An 11,513-nucleotide genomic window follows, 5' to 3' on the forward strand; every position below is an offset into this window, starting at 1 on the left:
TAACAGAAACTGTCTTTGGAATAAACTTATACAGGTAAATATTACAGTATGCTAACATCACAGACAATGGCAGACAGTGACTAAGGCAGATCTGGCATAATGTCAAAAACACATCTATAAATGACTTACCGTATCTTTACATTAATTGAGGTAAACATGCCTAAAGTACAGAAAAAAGGTACCATTGGGTATATATCGCGCCGTGTCTTGGAGAAGGCGGCGGCTTAGGTGGAGGGCGAGGAGATGGCAAAGGGATGGTTAGAGGAGATGGTGAAGGGATGGTAAGAGCAGGCAGAAAAGACCCTGAAGGGGGTGATGGTGGAAGTATCCATGATGGTGATGATGGACGGAGGTGGCAGGTGGTAGAGACCCAGAGCACTGCAGGGATTGACAGCCCACGGCAGGAGGAGATGCAAGTTTACATCGTGGCTGATGACATCCGGGGAACGCCCGACGGAGATGGAGCCGATGTCAGGGGATCCCATGGTGCAGACGGAGAGCTGATGGACTTGAGTGACTCCGCTGGCACTGGAGACCAAAGTGCAGTTGCAGTGACGAGCATCTGAGATTAAACCAGAGTGCCCGAGGACTGAGGCGGAGCCGGTGTGATCAAGGCAGGGGGAAGGAGGAACCCGCTTGAAGCCGTAGGGGTGGAGAGACAGAGCGCAGCGGAAGGCTTGTTAGTCCATGGCGCAGGCAAAGTGACAAATGACCAAGGTGGAGACAGAGGGACGAGGGAACCTGGTTGAAGCCGTAAGACCGAGGGTCTCTGGTGGAGCCCAGGGTGGGAGGAGCCGACAGGTCGACGGCGCGAGGGGATCAGAGGCCCGAGGTGGACCCGAGGGATCCTCTCGCTTCGGCGAAACTGGTGATTACACGACCTGAGGCTTCACAACAGCACAAGGCATCACAGGGGACGATGAAGGGCTGCTGGCATCCAGCTCAGGCAGAGCTGGAGGACTGACTGAGTTCTGCGATGAGGGTGAGAGAGGGAAGCTGGACGGGATCAATGATAATATTTCAAAGTCCATAAAGGTCGACGATGCAATTTCAATGCGGGCTTGAACCAGTGGTGATGATGAAGAAACAAATGATTCAGAGTGGGAGGCAGTACCTCAGTGTCCCAGTCTATCAGCCAGGCCTCTTTGTCCAATTCCACCAGGTTTCCCCCCTCCCACAGATGTCGCTGGCTCACACCCCTGGTCAGACTCTCTCTGGGGAGTCTGGCTCCAGGGCGATGGATAGAGGTGTCCTCACTTCATTTGGCTCTGGCTCATTCATCTGTCTCATTCATCATGAAAGCTCCATGGTGCTGGGTGGTGGTGGGCTGGGGTCTAGGTCTAGCTGTAGTCTGATTGGGGGTAGACGCTCTCCAGACACCTGATGATGGCCTCCCTCCAGTCAAGTCCTTGGGTGTCTGGGAGATCTACAGGATGATGGTTGTTTGCCCCAATCCAATCCAATGACTTGATGGCCTCGTCGTCAAAAGGAGCGCTACTGGCGAGGCAGCAAAACTCCACTGTAAAGTCCATCATTTCCAGGCCTCTCCGGGCCAATGCAGTAAATTTAGCTGCATAATCAATTCTGGGTTCGGTCTTCTGTCACGATGTGTTGCAGACAAATGCCCAAAGATGATTGTGAAGTTTTAACACAAAGTTTTAATAATAATTCACGTATCCACAGAACAAAAGGTAGGGCCACTGGACTAAGGAAAAGGGATATGTAGAATTGCACAAGTGCTATTGGTAAAGAGTATTGTTTAGCTCAAACAGTAGAGCGTTGGCGCTTGCAATGCCAAGGTCATGGGTTCATTTTCCAGGGAAAGCAATAACTGATAATAATAATGTAAATGTGTACCTTGAAATGCAATGTTAAGTTGCTTTGGATAAAAGCATCTGCCAAATGTATAAATGTAAATGCTAAAGAGTGCAATGTCAATACAGTCTGTTACCTTGATTCTAATTTCTCATAAGCTTAATTGAATTGCCCTGGAGAGAAAAATTATAATGACATTTTTAATGAAGACTACATATAAAATAGCTACCAAAATTAATGTCAGTAACTGCAGTTTGACAAAAAGTAATAGCCTAACTAAAAGTTCACAAAAAATGCAATGACTTTTCAAAAAAAAAAAAAAAAAAACTAGACTAAAACTATGAAAGACGAAATTTCTTGACCATTTTCGTCAGAAGATGAAGACTAAAGCCTGGGACACACCAAACCGACGCCAAAGAACTAGCGCAGATGAAAGCCGACTGTGTTGTCGCCTCGCGTCGCCTTTGTCGGGGGAAGAGCTGCGCTTGAACACACCGAGAGAACTACAGCCGACTGTCAACTAGAATGCGCGTTCTGTGCCTGCGTGTAAATGAGACAACTGTCTATTTCTGCAGATATATTAATCTATATTCGTCATTCAAAAAGGGAAACCGACGCTGCAGGCTGCAGATACACAAACCACAAACAAAGCAGTACGTGCTTACCGTTTTGAATATCAATCCTGCTAAACACTTTCTTTATTCCACTCCTCTCATGTTAATATTGAAATATTCGCCAAGGAACACTCAGGTAAGATGACGTAACATTAGAACAGCCTTCCATCTTTACCGTTTTGACTTCTTTGCTCGCTGTTTTGCTATCTCGTATACTGACTCGTTCACTAAGCTGAACAGCCAATCAGAGTTCTCTCTCTCACCGACGGCCCAACGCCGATTCAACATGTCGAATCGGCCGGGAAAAAGCCGCCGAGGACCAATTTCAGCCGACTGTGCGGAACCGTGCGGAACACACTGAGAAAACTTAGTCGGCTTACGCACAAAAACTGCCCGATGGCCGACCGTCGGCTTGGTGTGTCCCGGGCGCGATATTTTTTTTCCCAGGATGGTAGGGGAAGACTCATGAATATTCATTAGGGTAGTCATCCCTGATTGGTCTTAACCCCAGTGACAGGTAGGTTTAGGGCGGGGTTAGGAGTAGGTCATCAGACCCCCAGTGGCGGGTAGGTTTAGGGGTGGGGTTAGGGGTAGGTCATCAGACCAATCAGGGATGACTTCCCTAATGAATATTCATGAGTCTTCCCCTACCATCCTGGGGAGAAAAAAAATATCGCGTCCCGCGCTTAAGACTAAATCAAAAATGGCTGCCAAAATTAACACTGATGTGTCCTGCATAGAAGATTCTTCATATTGTAAAATTCATAGTTATTGCTAAACTGAAATGAATAGCTTCCGCTAACCAACGTCATTTGTTGTCAAAGTGTCAGCATGAACTGAGCTGTGTTTTCAGCACTTGAAACATTTATATCTGTTATTTTTGTTTTTCTTCCCTGATTTCTTCGGTTGCTCTGGCAATGGTGAAGGATGGAGAGCGCGACAAAACACAGATGGTAAATAAATTCACTTTAAATAATGCTTTTGCTAACAGTCGCCCCACAATGCACCTGTGCTAAAATGCTCTTGTCTAATAATTCATAGTAGTAACACTGGTACAATCAAGCTCAATCCTTGGAGCGGGAAAAGAAATCACCCACAAGCACTGTCAGAAATTAATTGTTAACTGGACTTATTTATTAAAACTGGAGTGGGGCATTTTTTTTACCTTTTATCTTATATTTTTCATTCTAACCAAATAAAAACACAAAAAATGTGTTCTCATGTTATGTCAAACAATTACATCAATTTAAATGAATTCTCAGTATTGGCCATTATTATGGCTCAGTTATGGCCATTATGTGTCAAATCAATTCAGCATTACATTCAGGTAGCTGGAAATAATGCACAAGATATCCTAACGCAATGAACACTCTGTTAAAATATATATTTGAAATAATTGGCGGGCACATGTGTTCGATTACATCAATCTACTAACCTCTGTGTTAAGTTTTATGAGTGTTTTCTTTGTTTGGAATAAAAAACTTTATATTAGCTAGAACAGCACTTGCCTCTGATACAGTAAATATTTATTTAGGACATTTTGTTATTCGACCCAAGTTGATTTCTGACCCTGCTCACAGACATGTTAACCGCACTAGTTATTAGTCACTAGTTTGCACTTGACTTGATTTTGCCTGCATCACAGTTAGTGCCTCTGAGTTGCTGTATGAGTGCATTTGCATTGATCGGTTTTGTTGATGTGCCTTTCCTATGACTAATGGGAAGACATTTGAGTCAGAGTGTTTCAAGCCTGCTAAACATGTTTGAGACATTATTGTTTTATTTGAACAGTTAATGAAAAGAGGACGTGGAGTGTCAAGCAGTGTTCTGGGAAATGAGGATAAAGCTAAATTGTCTTTTGATCACTTTTCCTTGACTTTGCTTCAACCCCAAGAAAATCTATTTAGCTGGAAGGCAGACAGTAATGTATTTCCAATCTTTATTTATCAGGGGAAAAGCTATGTTGGCGATGGATGTAAAGTATAATATAGTCAGGTTAATTAAGGTGTAATCTAGTTACTGGCCACTGTCAAAGCAGCATCAGACAGGAAGGAGTTGAGACTATTCTAATGCAGAGTTTGTGAGCACACTGGACATGAAGTGAATCCAGGGGGGGGGGGAAGATATATTATCTCAATATAGATATGTTTTATAATAAATAGATATGTTTTCTCAATCTTTTCAATGCAGATGTAATGGAAATACAATTGTCACTACTTGAATGCAGTTCCATGCGTGGTTCTCAAAATGTTTTGGGAATGTTCGTTTTTATAATAATAATAATAATAATATATATTTTTTTTCATATTGTACATGCATATACACATACAAATAGACAGTAAATAAACAGCAGAACACTATACATTATATTAAATATAATGTAAACGATAACAATTAGAGAACATTCTGTATAGCTTCTTATTAGATTGTCACACAACAACCTCTCTGCAATGTTATAGTTACAGAGAAATAGAACAAAGAGACAAATAAACTGTTTTTAAACTGCAGCATATACTTGGCAATTGGATGCTTTGAAATGCTTCAAAATGAACAGTTCTGTAAGTTGGGTCTCTACAGACTGTTGGATGGCGTGTTCTCCACACCAAATGGAGGGATCCTCAAAGGTCTTTGGCTGAGTGCTTGGCAGTAGATTGGTAGAGGTGGCGTTTGATTATTCATCTGTTTTGGCTTACAAGTCTGTAATAATTCCAAGCGTGTCTGACTTAAAGCTTTCAGAAGTTTGTAGAAATGAATAAAGATGTGACCGTTATGTTCTCATAAAGTGTACAGCATGTGCTGGAATGGCTTTTTACAGAGATGCTTCAACCAAAACTAAACATTGTGTAATAACACTTTTATTATGTCATCGACACCTTCAGGTCATCCAAACCTGTATTATTTCTTTAAAGGGATACTCCACTTTTTTCGGAAATAAGCTCATTTTACAACTCCCCCAGAGTTAAACAGTTGAGTTTTACCGTTTTAGAATCCATTCAGCCGAACTCCGGGTCTGACGGTACCACTTTTAGCATAGCTTAGCATAGATCATTGATTCAGACGAGTCCAGTAGCATTTCTTTCAAAATGACCAAAGAGTTTCAATATTTTTCCTATTTAAAACTTGACTCTTCTGTAGTTAAACCGTGTACTAAGATCGACGGAAAATGAAAAGTTGCGATTTTCTAAGCCTATATGGCTAAGCCGCACAGTTCCTTGATTATTACGCCGGAATGAGAGTAGTTCCTAGCCATATAGGTTTAGAAAATCGCAACTTTTCATTTTCCGTCGATCTTAGTACACGGTTTAACTACAGAAGAGTCAAGTTTTAAATAGGAAAAATATTGAAACTCTTTGGTCATTTTGAAAGAAATGCTACTGGACTCGTCTGAATCAATGATCTATGCTAAGCTATGCTAAAAGTGGTACCGTCAGACCCGGAGTTCGGCTGAATGGATTCTAAAACGGTAAAACTCAACTGTTTAACTCTGGGGGAGATGTAAAATGAGCATATTTCCGAAAAAAGTGGAGTATCCCTTTAAGAAGAATTGTATTATTTTTTATTATTTCCATGAAACACAAATGGAAATGTTATGCAGAATATCTTTATCATTTCATTTTTATTCACAGTGTTACATTCTCATATTTGATTGTCAATGTCAGCACTGCATTTAACCGTATCTATGAGGGTCTTTCGCACCGGATAGTTCTAGGAATGTTCCCCCAGAACTAATGGTTCCCCTAAGAACGTTTTCCTGGTTGAATTCGCACCGCCAGTAGGAACTCTGAAGTGACGTAAGCCGCGCTTGTTGTTGTGACTTTTATTTTTATAGCACGGCGGACCTTTATTTTGATGGCGCTGAGAACGCCAGCCTGAGCTCACATTCTCCGTGTTCATTAGTTTACGATCTGTCTAACAGTCCTGTCTATTACCTTATTAGATAGAACGGTTATACATAGAAAGACAGTATATGAAAAGGTATTAACATATGCCGTGTGGTTGATGTCCAGTGTTGCTAACTAAGCAGAAATATAATCATGTTTTGCTTGGTCCCCTCAAAGTTGCGTTGGGTTTTCTTCATAGGAAAAGATTAAGAGGACCATCTATCACTGTTTTCCATGTTCGTAGAGTTAGTTTCTGGAGTAAATATATACAGTAGGCTATAATCTGTGTGTTTACACAGCCTTTTTAAAAAATGACCTGGTGCCGGTGTTTCGCGTGCGTTCGGCCAATCAGCGTACACTAACGCCACGGATAGTTCCTATAGTCCTTATGTAGCCCCGCTCCTTTTCAGCGCTACGCTCGTTGTCTTTTGACTTCTGGTCTGTATTTTCACAGCGATCTTGCGTATTTATGAATGAACGGCTCGTTTTAAAATATTCCCGGGTCTACTGACATTTGTTAAGACATCTGCTTTAAACATTACAATCCTAATGATAATTTTCATTAACTTTACATTAAGTAAATACACTTCAAAAGCTAATTACTCCTGGACAGCAATGTCACAGAAATATACAGAATGACCGCAAAAACGGAAGTTCAAAGACAATATTCTAAAGATGGCGGCGCCCTCGTTTCTCTGCCGCATAAGGTCATACCGCATTTCAGAATGTTTGTAAACAATAGGCACCAAGATACTTACGGTGGCAGAAGGCGAGCGGCTTCTACTGACCAACTGAAGAGATCAAGCCGGCTACTGTAAACAGTTACATAGTTAAAAACATTGTTGTTGATCAAAGTTGAAACGATAACGAAAACGTGTTGTGTTTGGGGTTGCGCCGCCAGATATACAGCAAAAGGTTGTAGGGTTTTATCGATTTCCTTCAGAAAAAGGAAGGAGGTTAAAGCGCATGGACGTCGTCAAAAGTAGTGCTACAGAGAAGATAGCAAGCCTGTGCAAACAACCAAACCGCTAAGAGGAAATCTTAATGATCCCCTAAATTATATGATTCATCCAACGATTACCTTTCTGCTGCCAACCCTGCTTGCTCTTCACCTCTGCTCTGTGCAGTCTCAAAACGGTCCATCTACAAAATCATAGCAGAGCATAATTATCTTCAGCTGGGGAAATTCGAGACTAATATTAGTAAACTTAAGGTCTCTTTTCAAGATCAGACTCATTGCCAGTCACTGCCTGAAGTATAAGTATTATACAAGGAAGAGACAGAACTTCTAGTGTCGTGTAGGCTACTGATCAAATGTCAATGGAAGAAATAGGAAAAGCAAAACATAGTTGTAGGCTACTGCTGATGGTTGATTGATGTGTGTACCACATTGGTTTCATCATCACCGCGAGTTTAGTTTGAGTGAATGCCTAGCTGAGTAGCGCTAGGCTACAGCGCGCTATCCATTACACCGTCAAAAGCTCACGTCAGACAATCAGAGCCTTTTTTAGTTAGATCACAGGGAAATAGACCATCTACCATAGCCTAACATATTGTTAGTCAAACAGCAACAGTCACTAAAAGAAATACTCAATGGTAGGCTGAGGCTCATTTAAAAAGTATGGTAGTAGACTAGCGCTACATCTACAATGACCAAGGTTAGGCATTTCAATTATTGCTATCTCCTGAATTAGTTAATCAGTCCCTCAATGATCATGTTAACTATGTCTGAATTTCCACCACGTCTGTTCTTGAATAAACTTACCTGTTGACATGTAGATTAGGCTATTGCCGACGGTGGGTCTCCCTTCCAAGCAATTTACTAGCGTTGCCATAGGAACGCTTCGGCTTTTGCCACCCGGAAGAACGTCTGTTATTGTTGTGACGTCATGGTGAATTGTCGTATAGTGCTGGTTTAGACCCGACTCGGAAGTAGGAGCTAAATTAGTTCCTCCAAAAGGAGTTCCTAGAACTAAAATCGTTCACAGTTCCTGCGGTGCGAACACACCCGAAAACCGGTGCGAAAGCTCCTTTAGTTAGTTTTACTTTTAAGACACTTAATCAGTTTGTCACTTTTCAATCGATGAAATAGATGAAATTCAATCTACAGAACTATGAAACAGTTGTCACTTTGCTGCAAAGTCTATCTGTTTTTTTTTGGGGGGGGGGGGGGGGGGTTGGGGGGTGATGCTATAACCCCAAACATCAGAGGCGCTCATTGTAATTGTAAATCTTTTTTTCCAGGGCAGCACAACTATCTCTGCGCGGGAAGAAATGATTGCATTATCGACAAGATAAGGAGGAAAAACTGCCCGGCATGCCGCTTCCGCAAGTGTCTTCAGGCCGGCATGAATCTGGAAGGTGAGGATGCTCTGATGGATTGATGAGCGGTTGTCATGTGGCTCACTCGAGTGATTTATATGACCTTTTATATGCCACAGCACAGGAGCGCAAAGCAGCAAGTAACTAGGAGTGACATTTGTGAAGAGTTTCCCAAAAATGATAGATTTTGAAGGGAAAAACTCAATTTTAATATGGTACACTTTTCGCATCAGTGATCGAGAAATGTCAACTGGATAAAATGTCATCAAATAATCCAGTTCCAGTATTTCTTTTAGACGTATGCGCATTTTTTCCAGTGCACGTCCTTAAGTGGGTGGTGAAAACACGGTGAGACCAAAGACTGTGTAGATTTTTCTTTCATGTGCAAAAGATGAAGGAAGTTCTAAAATGGCCAGAAAGCTTTAAGAAGGCAGCGGTGCCTCATTGACAGCGTGCTGATGTACTTCACAGATATTGGACAGGATTCATCCATCTCTGTGCAAGCCTTTAAAATTATGGATGATTTATTTGCGTGAAGCACCAAACAGGAGAAAAAAAGACCTTGATGCAGTAGCTGCTAACTAAATCTGGGGTTGTACCAGAGAGGCTTTTAGTTGCCATAGAAACATTTATGGCAGAACATTTAGAAAGTGGGACAAAATGACATTGTGCTTGATGGTAAGCTCACAATCAACAACAGCGATTTTATGAGAGAAAACCTTTAAGAGGCGTTCGCACATCAAAACACAAAGGTGTTCGTGTCTCCGCATTAAGCTCCATTCATACAGTCTGTGCTAAAATTTGAAAGATTCAGTATTCACAATAAATGACTAAAAAGCACATGCTAATTCTTACTCTGTTGTCATTGTCACTTGAGAACATTGTCTTTAATATAGAACATTAGAATCTGGATTTGTTCATTTTAATTATCTTTGAAGAGGGCTTCTGCTTTTGGTCGTTCAGGTCTGTTTATACAAACTAAAAAAAAAAACACATCCATACAATTACCTTGAATACACATTTTCTGTAATGAATATGTTCTAAGTTCAAATCAAATTATTATAATATTTGTGTGGTCCAATATGTCCAAAGGACAGGTTTTTATCATTGTTATTCTCATTTTTGCAGTCAGTCATTTTATCAGAACGAATTTCATTAACAACGTCAAAATCCATTCCCTCCTTAAAGAAAAGACTTAACATGAAAAGAATATCTGAAAGTGACATCTTTTGTGCAGGTAACTGTCTTCCTCTTTTGTTTTGACTAATTGAGAAAAATTATGCTGCGAAAGTAGACAACGCTGATATTCGACATAACGTTTGACATTACCTCATTACCACCTTTTTTTAACAACAAATGATTCCTCAGATAGTTGCCTTTTTGAACAAAGCAACAGAGAAGAGTTTACTGGCTTTTCAGAGATTTCGACATTGCTGTTATAGGGAGAGAGAAAGAGATACTTAATCTCTGTGTATGTGAATTACCAGAGTCTGTGTGTCTTTCAACGGTGTCATATTAAAAGCGAAACTGTACGTTCATCTGCTCCAAGAACAGCACCGGTATTACCTTGCCAATGAGAAATATCATGTAGCTTTTAAGTTGTTGAAGTATTTCACTGCTAAAATCGTCAGAGCAGCGCTGTCAGCACCTTTCTGTGCGAGTGTGTGCGTAGGCTACTGTATGTGTGTGTGTTTGAGTGGGAGAGAGAGTGGGAGAAAGAGAGTATCCTTTCCTTACATAGGAAAACGTGATTTTGTGGCAAAAAAAAAACATGGACATATTTTGACGTTTTTATCCTATTGTTTACTATATCTATTTATTTGGTCAGTGTTGTGTGTTTTTTTTGTTGCTGTTGTCAGCTGTAAAGACCTTTGAAATTTTAGCCGTGCCTTTCCCTGAAAATAATTGCACACCTTATAACGTTCGTCAACCAATCAGATTCAAGCATTCAACAGCTCCGTAGTATAAATAATGTTATTGGATACAACTTTTGAAACCTGAAATGAACACTAAGGTTTAAACTAGATTTATTCATCTTTGAGATCCTTGTCACTGAATCATTTACAAAACCTTGAAAATCATTTTAAAAAAAAAGATATGAGAGTGAATTTCCCAAAGGCTGTATCAAGATGAAAGATAAAAGTCTATTTAGTCATGTAAGTGTCTGCACTTAAATCCCAAGAATCGATCTTTCAGTCTGCGTTGTTTTCAGTTGATGAATGAACAAAGCTTCGTATCGCTTCCAATCAAATAAATCGCAATTACGCTTTGTGCTATGTTACTTTTGGTATAAAACAGTCTCAGCTTTCAAATTCTGTCATTTTTATTGTGAAATTCAAACAATTTTGGCGCTCTTTAATGTGGCGCGATAGATCGCATATAGCAGTTTAAGCAAAGCGGCAGAACGGAGCTCACGTGAACAGATCATCTCTTCCGCTTTACTACTAGTTACAGCAACAGCAAAAAAAGAACATGAATGAATAACAAGATACAGTACAGCTTACAGAAATCCATGTCTCATGCAATCGTGCAATCAGTGTTTCAATCACGTAAAGTCGTCAATAAAACAGCTTGTAAGCAATTGATGCGTTCACGCCATGTTGTAATTACCGTATTTAAAGCTCTGTATGCTTTCGAATCGCTCTCGCGGTACTTTGATGTCATACACCGTTCGGTCTGCACAGCACCGCCTCAAGTCAAACACATCTTAAATCTGCAGTGGTCAGGTGGTACAGCGGCCACGTGGCACAATTCATAGCTCTCAGAAAATTACGAGTTTACACGTTGTAATTACAAGTTCTACAAGCACTTTATACAGTTCAGAATCACTACGGTAATCATGACATGGAGTGAATGCACCTAATGTCACGTACATCACATT

At 40.7% G+C, this 11,513-nt stretch overlaps 1 protein-coding gene across 2 annotated transcripts in view; it reads left to right on the top strand.

Moving 5' to 3' along the window:
- LOC311276903 (glucocorticoid receptor-like) overlaps positions 1–11,513 on the top strand; it is an 83,132-nt gene that overhangs the window by 52,922 nt on the left and 18,697 nt on the right. Inside the window, exons 4-5 of one of the 2 annotated variants that reach the window (XM_084386913.1) lie at positions 3,356–3,382; positions 8,555–8,671. In XM_084386913.1, coding sequence (XP_084243039.1) covers positions 3,356–3,382; positions 8,555–8,671 — 144 coding nt within the window. The remainder of the gene's footprint in view (positions 1–3,355; positions 3,383–8,554; positions 8,672–11,513) is intronic. The other variant, XM_084386914.1, reaches the window with a different exon arrangement.

Source organism: Rutilus rutilus (genome assembly GCF_951802725.1).
Source record: "Rutilus rutilus genome assembly, chromosome: 18".
NCBI lineage: Eukaryota > Metazoa > Chordata > Actinopteri > Cypriniformes > Leuciscidae > Rutilus > Rutilus rutilus.